General features: G+C 54.7%; 1 protein-coding gene and 1 long non-coding RNA gene across 5 annotated transcripts; one reads left to right on the forward strand and one right to left on the reverse strand.

Annotated features, from left to right (window-relative positions):
* Positions 1 to 14000: 14000 nt before the first annotated feature.
* LY6H (lymphocyte antigen 6 family member H) lies at positions 14001 to 16689 on the reverse strand. Of its 4 annotated transcripts, none has more exons than XM_001151818.8 (5): positions 16632 to 16689; positions 16284 to 16353; positions 15668 to 15795; positions 14889 to 15008; positions 14001 to 14571 (listed from the first exon to the last, which is right to left on the reverse strand). In XM_001151818.8, coding segments are annotated over exons 2-5 (486 nt in total). In that variant the 5' UTR covers positions 16286 to 16353; positions 16632 to 16689; the 3' UTR covers positions 14001 to 14335. The 4 variants fall into 4 exon arrangements, with proteins under 4 accessions (XP_001151818.2, XP_063673511.1, XP_001151757.2 ...); XM_063817441.1 differs by having other exon boundaries at positions 16235 to 16353; positions 16632 to 16660; XM_001151757.8 differs by lacking the exon at positions 16632 to 16689 and having other exon boundaries at positions 16284 to 16417.
* Positions 15803 to 20791, forward strand: LOC107976466 (uncharacterized). The gene is made up of 3 exons (XR_001720493.3): positions 15803 to 16072; positions 16901 to 16999; positions 17233 to 20791. It is a non-coding gene; the product is annotated as an uncharacterized LOC107976466 (long non-coding RNA).
* Positions 20792 to 22221: the final 1430 nt, after the last annotated feature.

A 22221-nucleotide genomic window follows, 5' to 3' on the forward strand; every position in this document is an offset into this window, starting at 1 on the left:
AGTTTAGTCTAAGATAAAAGTTTACTAGCCTGCAAAATAGCTCGTTTTTTCTGTTCTTATCAGCCTGCCCAGCTACTTAGGTCATAGGTCAAATACTTGAAAGGCCCCCAAGCTGACTAGGATTGCAATGCATTGTGGGCCGCAACAAAATGCAGCAAGACAACCCTAAAGAAAACACCTACAGCCCCTGTCCAACAACCAATAGGCGACGTCCAGGAAGACTGTGACCCCCATCATACTCAGCCTATGAGGAACCGGGGGAGGGACCTGCGCACTAGGGGATACATTGCTTGTTGAAGTCGTGCTAGGTGTGCCTGTCCATCAGACACCCAACCTCGCAAGATCATCATTACAAGTCTCACTTTCACTGTTCTCCAAGTTTCTAAGTCCATTCTTTGGGTTGGGATGGGTAAGTTTGTTTCCCACAAGATGATAGAAAGATAGATAATAGATGGATAGATGATAGATAATAGATAGATAGATAGATAGAGACATACATAAATAGATGACAGAGAGATAGAAGAGATAAATAAGAGGGATAAAGAGACAGAAAGATGGAGATGTGACAGATGATGGAGAGGTAGATAAGTAGATGACTAAAGAGTTTCATGAAGTCCGTAAAGCTGTATTTTTCCTGTCGCATTTCTATAAAGCATTGTAAAGTGACTTATGTCAGAGCATTGGCTTGATGTGGTCTTCTGGGACCCCCTTGTGTACTTGGCTCAGCGCTGCCCGCACGTGCCCACGCTGCTCCGTACTGTGGCTTGCTCACCGCCGTGTGCAATGTTCCTTTGCGTGATCACAGCGCTTCCTTAACCCATTCTCTGCTGAAGGCCATTTTGGCTGTTTCAAGACTTTTGGTCTTGTGAACAGTGCAACTGTTCACAGTAACATTCACACCCACGTCTCCTGATATTCACATGCAAGACGTTTTTCTGGGTGATATGCCAGAAAGAGATTGCTCGGGTATGAGGGACACAAACATTCACCTCCACAGAATCCGCCCCGCTGTCTCCCCACATGGCTGTGCCAATTTATCTCCAAACTGCAGAGTCCACGAGATCCCAGCAGAGAACAGTCTCTGCCGCACGTGGCATCACCAGACTCTAAATGTTTGCTCATCTGCATCTGTGGCTGTCGCTCCCTGGGAGCTTCTGAAACAGAGCATTTCTCCTGTATGCAGGTCTGTGCTCTCGGCCCCGACATTGCCTGTCTTCTTTGTGACTCTGGGTGTCATTAATCTATTCTTGTACCAACCCTTTGTCGGGTACGTTTGTTGCACGTCTCTTTTTCCAGTTTGTGATTTAACCTTTTGTTTTAAGATACGTTTTAACAAATGAAAGTTTTTAATTTTCTTGTCAAATTTATCGATGTTTTGTTATGAGATTTTCTATTTGTGTCTTACTTAAGAAATTCTCCAAATCACACAGAAATTCATTTTTATTTTCTTGTAAAAGTTTTTCAGGGACCTGGTGAGGTGGCTCACGCCTGTAATCCCAGCACTTTGGGAGGCCAAGGTGGGAGGATCCCTTGAGGTCAAGAGTTCAAGACCAGCCTGGGCAACTAACTGTTCAGACCCCATCTCTACAGAAAGATTTTTTTTTTTCAATTAGCTGGACAAGGTGGCTCACATTTGTAATCTCAGCACTTTGGAAGGCTGAGAGGCAGGAGGATCACTTGAGCCCAGGAGTTCAAGACCAGCCTGGGCAACATAGGGACTCTCTATCTACAAAAAAAAAAAAATTTTTTTAAATTAGCTGGACACAGTGGTGTGCAGCTATGGTCCCAGCTACTCAGGAAGCTGAGGCAGGAAGATTGCTTGAACCTGGGAGGTCAAGGCTGCAGTGAGTCATGGTTGCGCCACTGCACTCCAGCCGGGGAGACAGAGCGAGACTCCATCTCAAAAAAAAAAAGAGGTTTTCAAGTTTTGCTCTTGACATTCACTCCCTTGATTGAGCCTGGATTTATTCTGTGGGTGGTGTGCGATGAGTACCCAATGGGACTTCCCATGCAGACAGCTCCCATCTCTGCTCTGTGTATTGAAGAGGGCCTCGCGACCCTGATCTGGCCCGCCCCTCCCGCACTGGTGAGCAGGCCTATTTCTGGGTGTGTTGTTCTGCCTCGCTGGGCAACTGTGGATCCCGGTAAGGACGCTGCACTCTCTTAACTGCCACAGCTTCAGCAGGACATGTGGTGTCTGCTGGCCCAGGTCTGCCTCCTCCATGAGCTTTTGCCTGGCTGTGATTCTCAGCCCCCTCCCCTTTCCAGCTGCGGAACCTGGAGCAACTCAGCCCTCTCCCCACTTTGAAACGGGGACCACGTGGTGGCCTCCACCCAGGGCTGAGCTGCAGCTGGAGAGGAAACGCATGCGTGGTGATGGCCCCGCAAATGCCTCTGGTGTGTTCAGTCCCTAAATATTCCTTCTCTCACAAGAGTGTTTGGCCATCTGGGGTAAACACCAAGCTCCCCGAAGGCCCAGTGTCTGAAGGCAGCAGGTCTCCGTTGCCAGAAACACACTGAGGCACAGAGGCTGGCAGCTGACAGCCTGCAGGGAAGCTGTCCCCAACATCCTCGAACTCTGGGATGCCTCACAAGGAGGCCCCTCCCCCCAGGAGTGAGGGAAGGAACCCGCAGGCAGAGCCGGGCCAGCAGCCGGGACAGGGTGTAAGCCTGGCCCCCACACACACAGCTCGGAGGGCCACCCAGAGAAAGGTGCCTGCCCAGGAGAGGCAGGCAATGGCGGCCCCTCTAGCCTGAGCCCTGGACCACAGTTCTGGAGACATGGTGGGGGTTGAGGGGCTGAGGATGCACCCCGGCCCCGTGAAACCTGCATGACCCCCCACCTCCATCAAGCCGAGAGGGAGGCCCAGCTAGAGCAGCAAGCGGCCCCTCCAGAGGGCTCTGGAAGACACAGGGGACTTGAAGCCGTGGTAACCATGGCGACTACTGTGGGAACATCAGGGACATTTAACAAAGGACGACTTGGTTTTCTGGTTTTAGCTCTGCTTCCCAGCCGCACCCTCCGATGCACAGCCCACCCCTTCTGAGACCTCCTCCAGATCAAGGTCACTTGTCCTGTGGTCCTGGGGGGCCCAGTGCAGAGGTTCCAATGCCCCCAGTGGCCACATGTGCTCAACCCCTCAGGTAGCAGACAAGGCCCAGCACCCAGGAGGGATTGGAGCAGGGACCCCAGGTAGACTTGGGGGAGATGGGTGTTTGGAGAGAAGGGGGATGAATGTGTTTGGAGAGAAGGGGGATGGGTGAGTTTGGAGAGAAAGGGGTTGGATGAGTTTGGAGAGAAGGAGGATGGATGTGTTTGGAGAGAAGGGGGATGGATGAGTTTGGAGAGAAGGGGGATGGATGTGTTTGGAGAGAAGGGGGATGGATGAGTTTGGAGAGAAGGGGGATGGATGTGTTTGGAGAGAAGGGGGATGGATGAGTTTGGAGAGAAGGGGGATGGATGTGTTTGGAGAGAAGGGGGATGGATGAGTTTGGAGAGAAGGGGGATGGATAGGAGCTGCTGACACAGGGAGGGGGGTCCAGCCAGGGAGAGGGGTTCTTCCGCCATCACCATCCACTGCTCACGGACCACCCACCGGGCACGTGCCCCCTGCTATCCAGTCCCGCTCATCAAACACATGAATTCATGATTTATGGCAGATTCAATGATCATTCTTTATCCCTCACCATTTCTTTTTACTTTATTCATTCATTTAACAAAATTACCGATCATCTGCTGAGGGGCTGGCTGGACAGACCTGAATTCCGGGATCCCTGCTCCAAAGAGCCACACCCATCTCACCTGGGAGTGTGGGGACAGGGGAGGGAAGGCCAGGGTCAGTGGCCTGGGGAGGAAGAGTGCGAACCCAGCCCCAGCACCCACAGCCAAGCCACGCAGCACCGAGCACCGCCATGGGCCAGGGAAGTCTGGGGCCTGGCCTCACCGCTGCCTCAAAACCCTCTCTCACCCACCCAGAGATTTCCCAGCTGGACACTCAGCGGTTTTCCCAGAGCCTCTGGTTCTCCATTGCTGAGCCAGTGATGCATGGCTGCCCCCAGCCAGCCCCCAGTGCCGAGAGAAGGAGCCCCCGTGACATTAGGGGAACTTGAGGACAGTGGTGGGGAGGGCAGAGAGTCTCTGCTCTAGCCTGGGGATTCTGGAGCTTCAGCCAGGAGGGCCGCTGTCAGGCGAGGGGCCGGGGGAGGCCCCCAGCCCCAGACTCTCCTGTTCCTTGAGGGCCTGACGCTCAGCCACTCCCACCTTCCAGTTCTCCAGGACGCCCCCACCCCGGTATCCTGCGGTGCCCACCTCAGCCCAGTCAGCGTCGGGGGGCCCTGCCCTATCCATAACTCACCTATGCCCTCGCTGGGTGGCCCAGGCCCGCCCTCCCCAGGCCAGGTCCTGGGCCTCCTGGGCGCCTCCATCCACCCCATGCCCATCAGGCCTCACCTCCTGCATCCCACCAGGACCTCCCAGACGGGCACCCACCCCCATCATGGGCTGCAGACTACAGCTGGCCAGCCTTTCTAGGATCCCAGACCTGAGCCCATAGCTGGGGCTCAAAGGCATCAAGGCTGGCCGGGTCCTCCTGGATTCAAGCTTCTTGGGCCACCAGGTTTTGTTCGTCACTGTCCTCTCTGTCCCCTAATAACGTTCACTGCTAGAAATGACCACCTGGCACACCCTCCCACGCTCAGGACCTGGGGCACAGGCCTCGCTGGTAAGAGCCCACATGGGAGGGGAGTGAGCCCCGCAGCTCAGGCACCAAGACTGCAGGGAGCAGCAGGTGCCCCCATCCCAGCTCTGCAGCCCCTGTCTCCCGCTCTGGGCCTCTTGGTTCTGATCTGCTCCTCTCTGCGTGTCTTAGCTGTGCCGAGGGGGCACGGACAGATGCATTTCAAACTCACGTCAGCAAGCATGGACAGGTGCAGAAACCAACAAAAGAGAGAATGAGCCACCGGGTGGAGTCAATCAATGAACACATTTAGCCCCCTCCCCTCCAGTTCACCCACACCCACCAGGTGGGGCTAGAGCCTTACAGTGGGAAGGGGCTCACGGGGGCCGGAGCATCAGGGTGGACCGCAGAGCCCAGGAGGAGCAGGGGCCACCGGCCACCCACGTGTGCAGGCCTTCCCTGCCCAGTGAGGGGACAGAAGACCAGGCCTGGGACTCCTGGGCACCCAGGATGGGACAGCACAGGGAGGGCCTCAGAAATGCTCCAGGGCAGAGGGACAGACGCCAGGGAGAGGCGATTCCAGGAACCACCCTCGTGTGCCCTTCTGGGGATGGGAGACGTCCCCTGCACCTGTGAGCTTAGGTCTGAGTCAGCATGTTCTGCATCCCTGCAGGAAACACAGGGAGCAGGGGTGGTGGGCCTGGGACCCCCTGGGGGTGAGGCGTGGTCCACAGGCCCCTAGGCTGCAGGGGCCACAGGTTCCTGCCCTCAGTGGGGGGAGGACTCACTGGAGGCTGGGTGTGGGAAAACAGCACCCCTATGCTGCCCGGCCCTGAATCCCCCAGCCCACAGCGCCAGCACAGCCCCAGCACACACGGGGCCTCGAAGTGCAGGGGTGAGCCCCAGGCCTGGGCACCACGCAGCTTCCAACTGGGTTCCTCCATCGGGCGCTGGGTAATCGCCAGCCCTGCTCTGCCTGAGAAGAAAGCAGGAGAGGTTCCCTTTAAGCATCGGAGGAGGGAAGATTTTTCTATGACTCAAATCCTGAAGCTGTAAGAAATAATGGTAATAGTGTCTCCATAAAAATTCAAGGAAAAGAAGCTTCCATGTGGCAAAAAAAAAAAAAAAAAAAAAAACTCACAAAACACCATAAGCAAAATGAAGGGGGAAATGTGTGTCACTCAAATTATAAATGAAGGCTTTATTTCCCAGCTATGCAGAAAGTTCCCAGAAAAGAGTAAGGAGACCAACCATCCCACAGCAAAGGGACCGAGGTTATGAGCAGAGAGGCCAGAGAAATGGAAACCATCCCCACATACCCCCCAACAAAAGACAAAGAAATCAAAATGCCCAGAACGAGAAGACGGGCATGCACGAACCAATGAGGGGCACGTGCCAGGAGCCAAGGGTGACGGCGCCTCCAGGTCCCCACACCTGTGGTCCAACTTCCAAAATTCAGAACACAGCTGCAATGCCGTCTTTCATTGCTGACCAGACTCGCGGAAGTCCAACGGCAACAGAGAAGCTGTGGTCTCAGGCATCGCTACTGGAAGTGTGAAAGTGTGCAGCCCCAGGGCAACCATGCTCACTCATCAGTTACAGGCCCAGCAAGACTGACTCTGGAGATGTGTCCCCACACGCAGCAGCTAGCTGACATGTCTGAGGCTATGCATTACAGCCTTGTAACCGGAGCATGAGTGAGACCATCTAAATACGCAGAAACAGGCCAGGCGCAGTGGTTCACGCATGTAATCCCAGCACTTTGGGAGGCCAAGGCCAGCAGATCACTTGAGGTCGGGAGTTGGAGATCAGCCTGACCAACATGGTGAAACCCCATCTCTACTAAAGATACAAAAATTAGCCAGGCATGGTGGCACACACCTGTAATCCCAGCTACTTGGGAGGCTGAGGTACAAGAATCTCTTGAACCCAGGAGGCAGAGGTTGCAATGAGCCAAGATGACACCACTGCACTCCAGCCTGGGCTACAGAGTAAGACTCTGTCTCTAAATAAATAAATAAGCAGACACAGGAGTATGTGTGCTGTGCGATGCTGCTGTTAAGAACGGAGTGGGGAGCTGGCTCTGCGCCATCACAGAAAGATCTCCAGGCTGCACTGAGAGGCAGGAAGAGTAAACGACCTCAGCTGTGAAGGACTTTCTTGTCCTTGTATAAAGACATCCTGAACGGGTACACAGGAAACCGGTCAGATAACGACAGGGCAGGAGACACACTTCTCAAGGTAGACTTCTTTTTTAATTGATGCAAGCGTTCTTACCTGTTTTTTTAAAAGAATCCAAACAGAGGAGCCCTTGAACCTCCTTGCCCCTTCCTGCTCCACGCCCCTGTCCCCAGCAGCCTCCCTCCAAGTAGGGTGAGGAAGGCACTAGCCTCCCTTCCAGGTGGCCTTGGCAGCAAGTGCTGGAGCTGGCCCTGCAGTGGGCCCCAGCCTGACCTGAAAGACCCACTGCTTTAGCCCCATGAGGCCCACGGGCTCAATTCCCCATGAGCCATGGACAGCAGCTCAGGCTGCCTGCAGAGCTCGTGTGCTCTGCCCTGCGCCTTCTCCCCTTCCCTGGACGGGGCTCTTCTCAGCAGCCATCGCTTTCCCAAACTATCCCATCAAAGCGGTTGTGTGCCTGTTTACCATCTGCACCGCCCCTCCAAGCACAGGCCTGCGCACACACACGCGTGCTCACTAGAGGACAGCCACCTCCTCTGTCTCATCCACTGCTCTGTCCCCAGGACCTAGAGCCCAGCACTCAGCTCCCAGAAAGCAGAAAACTGAGCCCGTACGCATATAAAACTGTGGGCATGCTCCTCCCCTTCCGACGCTGCACCCCCTGCTTCTTACGAGTAAGGCTGGTACCAACTCCTGGAGCCAGTGCTGGGCCCTTTACATCAGGGCTTCTAGGTGCGGGCCCTGTGCATCTGCCTTTGAACCCGCCTCCGAGGAGATCCTGATGCCCCTGGAGTTTGGGAGTGGACGGCCCGAGGGGAGCGTGCAGGGAGGAGATCCTGATGTCCCTGGAGTTTGGGAGTGGACGGCCCTAGGGGAGCGTGCAGGGAGGAGGAGGCTTTCCTGCACCCACCCAGCCTCCCTGTCTCCCTCAAGGGGAAGGGCCGCTTTCCTCCCCCACTTCGCGAAACTCAGGGAACTTCCAGTCTCCAGTGTGCGGATGTTGCGGGGAGGCCTGGGGATATCTGAAAACCACAAACGTAAACATCTGTCTTGTAGAGCACGAAGAACCTGGGGGAGTTTGGAGAAAGCTACAGGCCCCAGGAATAAAGTTGAGGAGGGAGGAGTGTTCATTCTCCCACTTCCCGCCACCTTCCGTCCACCCTGCCTGGACCAGCGTTCTGCCAGCCTGGAGCAGAGGGCCAGAGGCGGGCTCCAGGATCAGCCCCGCCCCCACACCCACAGCACCCCCGTGAGCTGGGTGTGTCCTGCCTCACAGACACACGACCAGGCCCCGAGAGGCTGCAGAACTTGGCCAGGGTCACACGGCCAGGAGGTGCTAGAAGAGAAATTGGAATCCAGGTAGCCTGATGTCCTCCGCGAATCCACTGAAGGTTTTGGTATGTCAGTGTCTGACTTCTTAGCTGTTTCCCAAGATAAAGTGGGCACAGTTAGGCCTCAATCCAGCTGGAGGTCCAACACAAAGGAAGGAGGAGACGGCCTAGACAGGCCCCGGCCCCACACGAGGGGGCCCAGCACCCGCTGATCTTGCAGCTTCCCTGGCCCAGCTACCTCCCCAGCCCCCGGAGAGGGGAGGCAGGAGGGCTTTGGAGGCCCCACTGGGGAAGGTGAACCCCACGGACCCCCAGGCAGCCAGACTGCCCCAGAGCATGGGAGGTGGGAAATGGCTGTCTGAGCTCTGATAAAGATATCAAAAGAAAAGCTACAGACACATCTCAGCCTGACTGTGATGCAGGTGTCTGCGACGCAAACATCCTAACCAAATATTGGCTATCTGAATCTGGCAGTGATTTAAACAAGTAACACATCACAAATGCCAGGGCAGCTCACCACAAGGAAATCTAGCAATGGAGCTCGCCGCACTAACTATTCATTAAATAGGAAAATATGGACTTAGAGCCATAGATCATGAAAGGGCCTTTCTTTTAAGTTCATTCCTAATAAAAAGCTAAATGAAATATGAATAAGTAAAGAGTCTAGACTCAATGAAGACTGATTTTGAAATCCAACAGCAAACACTAATTTGTGGCGTAACATGAAAGACCTCCCATTAGCACAGACACCCTGGTCACTGTTATTATTCAGCCATGCTTTGGAGGGCTCAGCTAAGGCAATAGAAACAAAAGCTGAACAGGCAATATAAGTACCGGGAAAGAAGCAACCAAATTATCTTTATTTGCCGATTATATGGTTATATCCCTTGAACATCTAAGAGATTCTGCTAATCGTGGAATTCAGGAAGATATGCATTCAGAAATAAGCAGCCTTCACTTACTGCACCTGTGGTGTCATCTGTGGCTGCCTCAAGTCACCTGAACACGCTCTGAACATTTCTGAAAGTTCTGCATCGTGAATCCCATCTTCCTGTTGCAGAATTCAGGAACTACATCGTGCAACCTCCCAGGCCCTAGGGTGTAGCTATGCGACTTCATCTCTGCTGGGGAGGCACATCCAGGCAGAACTCCTAAGGAAAGCTACGGAGGTGGGGTGCAGGCCTCCTTCCCTGGACAGGGGCAGGGGCAGCGGCCGTGCCAGCCAGGCCAGCCCTGGGTCTTTCCCGGAGGCCACGCTTGCAGCCTGAGGCCCCGGCCCTCCCTGCAAAGCCCCTGTGAAGCCCTCTGCTTAAACTCACTCTGATGGATGCTGGCCTGAGCGGGCAGGGGACACTTGGGTAGAGGAGCACAGCCCAGAAACAGCTGAACGAGAAACACGACTTTACTATTCCTGCAATTTCTAGTCCTAGACCTCTCCACCCTACCGGCTGGCAGGAACATAGTCGTAGTGACTGCAGGTCCTCCATGCCTTCTTGCCCAGGGCTGTGTCTGTGCGGGGCTGTGGGCAGCAGGATGGCAAATCTGTCCACTCAGGGTGTTTGTGGAGAAACCACTGGGCCCTGGACCCTCAGCCCTTGGCCAGTGCCCGGTGCACACTGGCTGCCACCAAATGGCTTCTCCTTTATCTGCGTCCTAACCCCATCCTCGGTTGGTTCTGATGCTGCCAGGGGCCCACCTGCCCTGACCACCTTCACCCGGGGCCACTCTGAGGTCTTGGTGCTCTGGGATTGCTGCCAAGGACGCCAGGTGCAACCTCTCTCTGGGACTCATCCCAGCCTCAGCCCTCAGCAGCTCCCCTTTCCCTGCCCGGGCTAGGGAGTCTCTCATCCTGGTTAGAGGGCAGTGCCTCCCTCCCGCTCTGTATCGTGAGACAAAGTAGCACACGTAGGAAGCTGTGTGTGCTCATCCTGCCTGCAGGCAGGATTTCCTGAGCTCCTGACTCAGGACTGGGTGCAGCTTGTGGAAGGATGCCCCGGAGGCCATAAGTGGGCTACAGACCGGGTCCCCATTCTCCTGCCTGAGTCACTGGGTTTTTAGAAAGATGAGTTCAATGATCCTGACTCTTGCTTCTTCCTGCATGAAAGATAATGTTGACAGGATTTGCAATTATGCCCCTAGGATCCGTGGCCAGATGCAGCCACACACCCAGCCCTGAGGCTCTGCCCCACTGTCACGCCTGGGTACGTGCGGAGCCGCTGCCCACACGCAGGTTGTAGGCTGGAACAGCTCTGGAGCAGCCTACTAGAAACTCTTGGAAAGACCCCTCGGTTGTCATCTTTAGCAAGGCTTCTGAATAAAACTAACTTCCATCCTTTAAAGCCTGAGTTTTCTTGACCTGGCGGTGTCTTGAGATGTTCTGAGAGGTTCCTCCTCAGACTCCTCCCTCTGTCTCACTGTCTGCCTCTGAGGGGCCCACAGTCAGGTGGGTCAGGCTTCTGGAAGCACCAGGACAGGGTTCCAGGGGACCTCGGTGTTCTGCCCTATCAGCCCCTCCTCTCAGGCAGCAAGCAGGCCTAGTCCACCTGCTTCAACAGAGTGGGAGACTTACAAAAAGAAATCATGAAAAAATAAAAAGCATCCACTCATCGCACCAACAATGGCCAGAAAAATGTGAAGGTAAGAAGGGAAATCCAATTTGCAACACCAAAAAACCATAAATTACCCAGTAATAAGTACATCAAGGAAGGAGCACAGCCCATCACTCAGTCCGACTCAGTGGGACATCGCTCAGGAGGCCGAGTGAAGAGGCCAGACACCAAGCTGCTGAGCGGGAGACTTGAAGCAGCCAAGACCGCAGCTCCCCCAACCTCACACGCAAGAGAGAGACAGTCCCGCCGAAATGCTAACAGCGTTAGCATTTTCTGCAACTGGAAAAATGGATCCCAAAACCCATCTGTAAGAATAAATTGTGAGAAGTAGCAGTATGTGTTTAAAAAGAATAACGTGGGGCCCTTGCCTTAACGACTGTAAAACACGCCGCCCGGCTGCCATCGTTGAAACAGCATCACATGTAAATGACCCGTGACGAACCGACCAGTGCAATCCCAGTGAGCAGGGGCTCAGAAACAGCCTGCCACACGTGGGAAGGCATTGTACTATAAAGGCGGCATCTCAGATCAACGGGCGAAAGGCAGGTTGTTTAATAAATGACATTGAGGAAAAGTGGTCATTTGGAAGAACCTCCTACCTCCTGCCACATTGTAAATAAACTCCAGATGGACTGGCTATCTGAATACAGTAACCAAATCTGTAAAAATATTAGGAGAAAATAAGGAACTCTTTTCCTAAGATAAAGGTAGAGGAAATTCTCCCAAGACATGAAGCCCCCACACCATAAAAGAACAATTAGTCGGATTTGACTGCATCCAACGTTAGAACATCCATAAATGCACGCTGAAAACAACACAAACAAGACACAGGCAACAGACGGCAAGGAAATATCCACACAACGTATAACACAGGGAAGATTCGTGTCCCCAAAATATACAAAAGGGCAGTGCAAGTCAGTAGGACAAAGACAAGCAGCACGACAGGGGCATGGGCAAAGGGTGTGACCAGGCGAGAGAGGAGAAGCACACGTGGCTGACACAGAAGACATGGAGATTCTCTTTGTCCACGAGGCGGGCAAAATGTTCCTGAAGGTGAAGAATATTCATTGCTAGCAAGTGTGTCCGGAATCTTCAGAAGCAGCAACTTCATCAGATTTCTGATCATTTATTGGCATCCATCCTTCACCCATCACCACTTGAGCCCATGGAGGTATGAGGACAAGGAGGGTCACTTCAGTGTTGCTGACAATAGACATTTGAGAACAAACCCCTACACCCACTGATAAGGGACAGTTACAAATGCACGGCTCTCTCATCCAGGGGAACCCTAAGCAGACGTTAAAGCCGGTCGACCTGGACACGGGGCCCTGGGATGACATCACTGGTGAACTGCTCAGTAGAAAGGGTGGCATAGCAGATCAATTTCTCAGCACCGTCCATGTGCCCCGCTGGACCAAGGGCTGCACGCGGACGGTGAAGTTCAGCCCTTCAAAGACAACCTGTCAGGTGGGGACCACACTTAAACTCCTTCAGAGATGGGGAAACCGACTCAGCCAGTGCCAGCGGCAGCTTGGGAGCTGGCCGGCTTCCTGCCTGTCTGGCCCTGGCAGCCCCTCAGGGTGGGAGGTGAAGGGGAGGTGAGGACGTGCCCTTCTGATTGTATATGATTCTTCAAGAAGGTGGGAGAATTTCACTCCTTTTTGTGTCTTTAAATACCTCTTTCAGATAATAAATTCAGCATACAAAGATTTATATGAAAATTGGCTCAAGCCTCACCCCGGTGGGACGGCCTGTCCACGGCCTCCCTAGCTGGCCAAGGCTTCCCTCGGGGGTTCCATCGCTCCAGGGCTTCCTGCCTCCTGGGAATTCTCAGCTTCTCTGCAGTACCCCAGCCCCCAAAACAGAAGCAAGGCACAAGCAAGAGCAGCACACTTTACTGAAGGGTGGGGTGGGGGCGGGGGGTGCATCACAGAGCAGGTGGCCTTCTATGGAAAAGCCCCTTGGCTGTGTCCAGCAGGGAATGGGCACCAATGCCCAGGACTGCAGGCCTCTTCTCTCTTCCTGGCTCACCAGCCCTGGACCCAATTCCTCGCCATCCCTCATGCAAGGCCAGCCTTTACAGGAACCACTGCTTTCCCTAAGGAGCCCAGGACCCAGCAGTGGCCATGAGATTGGGTCAGCCACAGGTGGCATGAAGCAGCAGTGGCCAGAGACCAGGCCTCGGAGAAACCCTGGGGTGCCTGCCAAGCGGTGTGGTGAGCCTGGGCCGTGAGACGAGCCGCTGGTGGAGCATCTAGCGTGGTGGCCGGTGGGTGTGGGAGGCTGGGCTGGATGCGGGGGTGCAGGGCTGAAACTGGAGCGGGAAGGATCAAGACATCACTCCAACATTCCCCAGGCCAAGTCTTCCCTGCCCCCTCACCCCACGGGACCCAGTCCCTCCGGGCCAGCCCACAGAGAGGTGTGGGCTTCCTCAACCCCTGGCCACAGGGAGTGGCCTCAGGAGCCCAACTCAAGGCCAGGAGTGGCCAGAGTGGATGTCCAGCGAAGAGGCAGGGTGAGGGAACAGGAGGACTCCACTCGGCCTGAAGCAGCCCCCAGAGGCAGAGACAGCCGGGGTGGGGGCGAGAGGAGGGCAGCACGCGTGGTCTCATCTGTGAGTCTGTGAGGGCACCGTGTGCACTGCACGCTGAGCGTACAAGGGTGGGTGTGCACAGACATGGGCATGCACGTGTGGGTGTGGGCACGTGCACTGGGACACGCCAGTTTGTGCCAGTTATGTGCATGCCCCAGCACGTGTGCGCGGGGCACCTGGGGTGTGCGTGTGTGAAGGAGTGAGCAGGGCGGGCACGGGTGTGTGTGCACATGCTGGCTGCGTGGGCACCGTTTGTATGCTTGTCTGGGCATGAGTGTGTGTGCACATGCTGGCTGCGTGGGCACTACTGTTTGTGGGCGTGTCTGGTGTCTGTGGTGTGCTCACAGGATTCCGGTACCTCCCCCCAAGCCCACCCTGTGATCTTGCTCATCTCAGCTCTCACCCCAACACCCCAAGTGCTCCTAAACCTCACCAGGACCAAGCAGCCCCAGCACAAGCACCCAACACCCCAATGCCCTGAGCCCAAGAGCCCAAGAGCCTGGCTGAGCACCCGCCCTGCCCCCAGCCCCTCCGCTCCCTCAGCACCTCATTCCCAGCTCTCTGCCAGGAACCCTTTCCCGCCCCCGACACCCAGGCTCAGACCCGGGTCTCAGGACTCAAAAGTGACTTTATTTCTCCGCAGAAGACGCCCTTCCAGCTGGGCTGTTGCTTCACTTCCCCTCCGGGACCTGGGGGTCCCCCCCCCACCCTCATCCCCAGGCCTCCTGCCCAGATGGCCTGGTTTCCTGGAGATGTCCACCTGCCCGGGACTCAGAGCTGGCGGAGAGACAGGGAGGCTTCACGTCGGGGGAGGAATGAGAGCCACAGGCCACAGCCACGGAGCTGGGCCAAGGCTGCCCCCAGCCCCAGCCACGCCAGGCTGGGGAGAGGGCAGCCACAGGCTCAGGGGAGCAAGCTCAGAAGCCCCGTGCGAAGGAGGAGACATCAGGGCCCAGCCCAGAGGAGGGCAGGCCCCAGGCTGAGCAGGAGCCCCCCGGCCAGGGCCCAGGGGCTGTGCCCTGCCCCTGCTGCCCCATTGCACAAATCCTTCTCGCAGCAGTCCACGTCGACCTTTAAGATCCCAGAGTTAATAAACCCCATCAGATAGTCTGAGAAAAAGTGTCGCTTAACGAAGTCGCAGGAGGAGGCACACATCTTGTTCACCGAGTGATCCTTCCTGCCTGGGAAGAGAAAGCGTGGCCTGGGACGGGGGCTCCTCCTGGGCCCTCTCTGCCTCATCCCGAGGACCCAGCCCAGGCCCCTCCGGGTCAGCTCGGGGCCCCAGTAGGCAGGGCCGAGTCCCTCCACCCTCCCACACTGGCCTCAACTAGATGAAGAGGGCCACCAAGGAGCCAGGGAGGGACAGCAGGGCAGTATCCTGCCTGCCGCCCCACGCTGTCACTCTCGTCCCAGGCCAGAGGGGCTCCGAGGACACCTCTGACCTCTCTCAAGAGCCTGGCTTTCAGCACATTCCCCACCACCCTAAGTCCCAACTTACTGCTGCTGGGATCGGTGATTCGGACACTGGCACACACCGTGTCGGACGGCTGGCACTGCTTTGGGGTGCAATGGCTGGAGTTGGTGGTCAGGGTGCAGTCCTGGCACCACAGGCCATGAGCTGGGCAGGGCATGGGGAGGAGGGTGACCAGAGGCACTGGGGTCCAAACCAGGCAGCCCCCTGCGCCCCCCACCCATCCCCCTGCTGCAGGCACTCCTGGGAGAGCCCTACCCCACCGGAGTGAGCAGGCCCCCATGACCCCTGGAGGGGGAGCAGAGGCCCTGGGACAACTGTGCCCCATCCTGGCAGTTTGAGGGGAGCCCCTATGGCCCCTCCCTGGCCCCCATGCACGTGCGTGCACACACACACACAAACACACACACGGGCTATACAGACCCCACACCGACAGTGCCCCCCTCACACTCCCGCCCCGCCTCACATATCCCCCCCAGAGGTCCGTGGGTTCCAAGCTGTGAAGGACCAAACTGGATTTGAAAGGAGGCCCAGGAGGCTCTCAGAGGTGACGGATGACCAAGGGCTTCCGTGCGGGGCCAGCCGCCCACCAGTTCCAGGCCCTGGAGGAAGAGCCCTGGAGAGAGCCCAGTGCCGGGGCAGAGGGGCCGAGGGCCAGGCTGGGGTCGCAGGGGTCCCGGAGGGGGCGTGGGCTCTATGCGAAGTGCGGTGGGAACCGTCAGAGGGTGGCAGCCCCACACCCGGCTCTCCCGCGGCGCCTCGGGCTCTCCCAGGCACCTGACCCAGCCCGCGGGCCCCCTACTCACCGGGCGCCGAGCACAGCAGGACGGCCAGCAGCGCCAGGCCGAGGCCCTTCATGGCTGCAGGCAGCATGCTCCGGGTGGGCCTGGGGGCGGCGCGGGGGCTTGGGGCGCGGGTCCTCTGGGGCGCAAGCCTGAAGGGGAGAAGCATCGGTCAGGAGACCCCAAAGACCCTCTCCTTTCCCAGCCTCAGGATGCAACCTTCTCCCCGGAATCCAAGGCCGGGGTCCGCCCGGAGCTCGCAGAGCCCCACCCCCAGCCCCTTCTCCAGAGCGTCCGCCGTCACAGCATCCCCGCCGGGAGACGTCTGGCCTCTGGGGCGAGGTGACAGCTCGAGACGCCCCCGCCCCGCGCCGGCACCTGTGTGGGGGAGCGGATGGGGGGCGTCCTCTTCTCCCCGGGGAGCTGCAGGTGCGTCCGGACAGGAATGAGCGGCAGGGGCGGGAGCGGGTGGGACCTGCCACTGGGGGGAGGGGCGCGTGCCAGGTCCCCACCCCCACCCCTGGGCTGGGGGGCCGGGAACCCCGGGCCGAGTCCCCTCCCTTGGCCTTCCGCGCGCGCCTCGGCGCTCACCGCGGATGGGGCGTGGAGCGTGGGCCTCGGGGTCGGGGGGCTCACTCACATCCCGGGGGTGTCCGCACTCCGGGCTCGGGCGGCGTGCGCGGCGCGGGGAGCTGTGCCCTTCGGTCTCCCTGCGGACCGGAATCCGGGCGCAGCCTCGTCTTTCGGGGAACGCAGCCGCAGACGCGGACCCCGCGCGAGGGGCGGGGCGGAGCCGGGGCGGGGGCCGCGCGGGGGGCGGGGGCGGCTGGGAGACGCGCGGGGCGGGGGGCGCCCGGGGCTCGCGGCCCCCACGCAGGTAGCTGGCCCGGGCCCTCCGCGCCCCCTTGCTAGCGCGCGCGCTCCCTCGGGTTCCCGCTCCCTCCCTCGCGGCGCCCCCTGCTCCTCCCCAGCTTCCGCGGCCCCCTACCCAGGCGTGGGCAGGATCCCTTCCCCCTCTGCTTGGCTGAGATCCCCTTGGAATTTCTCGGAAGAACGTTTACTGCGAAAGCAAGCAAAATGCACAAAGACGCAGAGAGGGGGAGGTACCCGGCGTGGCGCCACGCGCAGGTCCGGGTTCGCAGACCCCTGGGGTCAGACTCCCGCCCTGGGGCCCCGCCCTCCCCCTCCTCCCCGCCCTCCCCCTCCTCCCCGCCCCTCCCCAACCTCATACCCGTTTCCCCGTTTCCCCGTTTCCAGTGGCTCCAGGCCGTTCTCCTCCCCTGAGCATCCATGAAGACCCCCACCAGAAGCCGCAGCCCCAGGGGCTTCTGTCGCCAAATACTCCCACACTCGGAGGTAAAGGTACAAATCCTGGCCAGAGCATACGAGCCTTGGACCCGTTTCTCGGCTTCCTTGGCCTTCCTGCCCTGCCCTCCAGCTCCCTAAAAGCTGTGCCTTTGCACGTGTCCCTGTGCCTGAAATCCGCCTCCCCGGGGCACTGGGGAAGCCCCGATCTGCCATCGTGCCTTTGGTCCTGCTCCCTTTCATTTGACCTGAAAATATTTACTGCATGCTCCCTGCTGCCCTAGCCCTGCCCTGAGCCCTGGGAAAGGGCATGAGGAGAGAGACCTGGTTTCTGCCCTCCTGACTCTCACCTTGGACAAATGGTGATGCCTACTGCAGCATATCTTTGCAGGATGTGACAGAGCTAACATTTATTGAGCATGTACTATGGATTCCACCTGTTCTAGACACTTCATATTTATTATCTCGTTATAGTCTCACCACAGCCCTGCTGTGCAGATAGTATTATTTCCATCTCACAGATGAGGAGACTCACACGGAAAGGCGGCGCTCCCTGCTCAGGGTCACACGGTGACGCAGGTGACAGGTGACCCAGCTGAAGTGGGAACCCAAGCAGCTTGGGCTACAGGGACTGCACACCTCCGCTCCATTGTGGCTCCAGAGGGGTGGAGGCAAGGATGAGATGGACAAGAGACCACCACAGGAGCGTGCTTTGCCTCCGGGTCAGGGAAAACTTCTCCCAGGACCTGATATTTTAGCCGAGAACTGAATGAGGAGTTGAGATTCATGAGGTGCAGAGGGCAAGAGCTAGATCAAGGTTCAAACACAGTTCTTTTCAAAACATACAGAGCTCGCACGAAAGTAAAAGAAATCTGAGTCCATAAAGAAAGAAGTAAATAGAATAATGGACTCCCAAAGTCTGCCCACTGAGCAGGAGGCAGATGTGAAACTCACAGTGGTCCTGGGCAGACCTGGACCCCCACGGGGTCTGAGGTCCCAGAAGCAGAGCCTGAGGCAGGGATTCCAGAGCAAGCCCTTTGGTTGGAGGTGGGGGTAGCAGCCCTGGGGAGTGGGGAAGTGGTCCAGGGTGGGGAAGGAGGCTGGCAAGCATGTGGTACTCAGCAACCCCCCGCAGTGGGGAACTGGAGCCTGACCCCAGAGAGGTACTCTGGGAAGTGGTGTAAACTGTGAGCCTCAGGTGAGCTCACCCAAGGGATGAGGGAACAGGTATTTCACAGCGACACCCAAGAGTCATTGATTGAGGGCTGCCCCGAGGGATGCTTTCTCCTGCACCCTCCACTTGGCACCCACACAGAGCCCTCTGGGGAGCCAGGGTGGTCCCAGGTCAGTAGCATCCCTGCTTGCAAAAGCAAAACCAACGATGAATACTCTGGAGAAAGCAAGCCCCAACTTAGGGACTGGGGTTCCCACAGATTTAACTGAATCAAATATGAGTTCAAAATGAAAAATCAGCACATGTCTAAAGAAAGCAAGCCTCCAAGTGAGACTCAGCTGACAGTGACGAGCAACAGATTTAAATCACCACAAACTTTCTAAATGGAAAATATCAAATATAGGATATAAAATTAACCTATTTGTTATGCTTAAGATATATTAAAATAAGGAACAAAGCACTAGGAAACCAATCACCATGCTTGTCAGAAAAAAATAGAACCTCTAGAAATGAAAAACTTCTCATTGAAATGAAAAGGTCAGCAGAAACCTTGAAAGAATTACGGTAACTAAAAGAAGCCAGTCACAAGAAAACACATTGTGTGGTTTTCTTTTTATGAAATGTCCAGAATAAACAATCCAAGAGAGACAGAAGGTAGCTTAGTGGTTGCCTTGTGCTAGAAGGGTGGGATAGGGGAATCAGTCCTCCTTAGGGACTGGTAATAGGCACTACTAATAAATAAAGTGATAAAAGCACTCATTTAGGAGTGATGAAAATGTTCTAAAAATAGTGATTATGGTCACACAACTCTATGAATATACTACAGACCCCTGGCTTGTATATTTAAAAGGGTAAATGTTATGGTATGTGAATGATATCTCAATAAAGGTGTTTAAAAAAATACTCAGCAAACAGATTACACAGCAAATTAAACACAATTGAAGAGGGAATTCATAAACTAGAAGATAAATCTTTAAAAAATTACCAAGAATGTAGCACAAAGGATAAGGAAATAGAAAATAGGAAAAATAAGTTAAGAAACATAAAAGATGGTGTTTTTCTGATGCCCACTTAAGTCTGGGCAAGAAAAGAAGAAAAGAAAAAACTAAAATAAAATAAAACAAAAAGATGGTGTGCGGAGAGCTTATGGAAGTCTGGTTGAAATCTCAAAGGAAAGAGAGTCAATCATTGAAGAAGTTATGCCTGAGAATATTTCAGAACTGATAAAAAATAAGTATGCACAGAGAGGCACAACATGGACTAAATAGAATAAAGAAAAATAAAGTTTAGATGACAGAGTGAAATTGCAGAAGCCAGCCAAAAAGAAAAGGAAGATCAGCTCCCAGGAAACAGCAATAAGATTGCCAGCAGAATTCCAGGAGCCCCAGTGACAGCCAAAGGAGAGGAAAATCGGATCTGTAAAGGGCTCAGAGGGAAATAACTGTCACTAAGAACTTGATATATTTTCCAAAAATAAGTGTAAAATAGAATTTTCAGAAAATTAAAAGTTTAGAAAACAACTCAATAGCAAGAAAACAAATAGGCCAATTAAAAAATGAGCCAGAAGCAGAATAAACCTTTCTCAAAAGAGGACATACAATGCCATCAGGTGTATGGAAAAATGTTCAGCATTATAATCATCAGGGAAATGCAAATTAAAATCACAAGGAGAGATCACCTCCTGCCTATTAGAATGCCTGTCATCAAAAAGACAGAGATAACAATTTTTGGTGAGGATGTGGAGAAGAGAACCCTTGTGCACTGTTGGTGGGAGTGTAAATTAGTGCAGCCATTAGGAAAAGCAGTATGGAAGTTCCTGAAACAATTGAACATGGAGCTACCTTGCCACCCAGCACTTCCAGTTCTGGGTATATAGCCAGATAAATAGAAATCAGTATCTTGAAGAGAGGCCTGCATGCCCATATCCGTTGCAGCATTATTCATAACAGCCAAGACATGGAATCCACTTGTGTCCATCAGCAGATGAATGGAAAAAAGAAAAAGTGACAGAGAGAAAGAAAGATAGATTAGATAGATATAAGCCAGGCTCGGTGGCTCACACCTGTAATCCCAGCACTTTGTGGGGCTGAGGCAGGGGGATCACCTGAGGTCAGGAGTTCAAGACCAGCCTGGCCAACATGGTGAAACCCTGTCTCTACAAAAAATACAAAAATTAGCCAGGTGTGGTGGCACGTGCACCTGTAATCCCAGCTACTAGGGAGGCTAAGGTAGAAGAATCGCTTGAACCCGGGAGGCAGAGGTTGCAGTGAGCCAAGATCACGCCACTGCACTTCAGCCTGGGCGACAGAGTGAGACTGTCTCAAAAATAAATAAATAAATAAATAATTTAAAAATAAAAATATTTAGATAGATGTAGATCTATAAAGTGTTAAAATAAAGATTATGAAACTGATGGGATGCACTCTTTGTGGCAATAATATTCCAAATTATAAATAAGACCTAAGGCTGTGGCAGGCAAGGATTAAGTCACACACCCCTAAACTTAAAGAATAAACTATGTTCTAACCATAAGGATTTTTCTTTTTCTCTAGCAGCTAAACAAACACTGGCCACAAAAAATGATATGTGTGCGAGGTGATGAATATGTTAATTAGCTTAATTTAATCATTATATAATGTATGCATATATCAAAACATCACGTTGTACCCCATAAATATGTATAATTATTATGTGTCAAACTTTTTTTAACTTTAGATAATTTTTTTCAGATGAATAAAAATCAGAGACATTTAGAGAGCTTACCACTAACAGCCCTTCCCTAAAGACTGCACTTCAAGAAGAAAATTTGTCACAGAGAGAAGGTTAGGGCCAGGTATGGTGGCTCACACCTGCAATCCCAGCACTTTGGGAGGCCTAGGTGAAAGGATCTCTTGAGGCCAGGAGTTTGAGACCAGCCTGGGAAACATAGGGAGACTCCATCTCTACTAAAAATTTTAAAATTAGCTGGGTGTGGTGGTGCACACCTGTAGTCTCAGCTACTCAGGAGGCTGAGGTGGGAAGACTGCTTGAGCCTAGGAGGTTGAGGATGCAGTGAGCTGTGATCACACCACTGCACTCCAGCCTGAGAAACAGAGCAAGACCCTGTCTCAAAAAAAAAGTACCTGGCCAGGCGCGGTGGCTCACACCTGTAATCCCAGCACTTTGAGAGGCCAAGGCGGGGGGATCACTTGAGGTCAGGAGTTTGAGACCAGCCTGGCCAACGTGGCAAAACCCCATCTCTACTAAAAATACAAAAATTAGCGGGGCATGCATGGTGGCTCACGCCTGTAATCCCAGCACTTTGGGAGGCTAAGGTGAGCGGATCACGAGGTCAGGAGATCGAGACCATCCTGGCTAACACAGTGAAACCCTGTCTCTACTAAAAATACGAAAAAAATAGCCGGGCATCGTCGTGGGCCCTTGTAGTCCCAGCTACTTGGGAGGCTGAGGTAGGAGAATGGCATGAACCCGGGAGGCAGAGCTTGCAGTGAGCCAAGATCGCGCCACTGCACTCCAGCCTCTGTCTCAAAAAAAAAAAAAAAATTAGGCAGGCATGCTGATGTGCACCTGTAATCCCAGCTACTCAGGAGGCTGAGGCAGGAGAATTGCTTGAACCCGGGAGGTGGAGGTTACAGTGAGCCGAGATTGCACCACAGCCCTCCAGCCTGGGTGACAGAGCGAGACTCCATCTCACACAAAAAAAAAAAAAAAAAAAAAAAACCAATTACATGAGTGGACCTTTGAGAAGGCAGGCTGCCTTCCGCCATGGCAGGCTTCATCCCTTCAGCAGAAGGCCTGGATAGAATGAAAGACTGGCCTCCCTGCGGCAGAGTCCTTGGACTCGAACGGCACGTCAGCTCTTCCTGGGTTTCCGGCCTGCTGGCCCTGCAGGTTTTAGACTTGCCAGCCTCCTTCATCCTGGAAGCCAATTTTCAAAAACCTCTCTGCACGTGTGCATCCCATTGGTTCTGTTCTCTGATCAATGCAAGGAGGGCCCTACAGCAGAGGGCTTGCCAGCCACTCAGGGAGTTGCGGCTCTGGGCCCCTTTCCTTCCATCCTCCTGGTCCTGCCCTCCATATCAAAAGACGACTGGCCAGA

The sequence above is a fragment of the Pan troglodytes genome, chromosome 7, assembly GCF_028858775.2.
Source record: "Pan troglodytes isolate AG18354 chromosome 7, NHGRI_mPanTro3-v2.0_pri, whole genome shotgun sequence".
Taxonomy (NCBI): Eukaryota; Metazoa; Chordata; class Mammalia; order Primates; family Hominidae; genus Pan; species Pan troglodytes.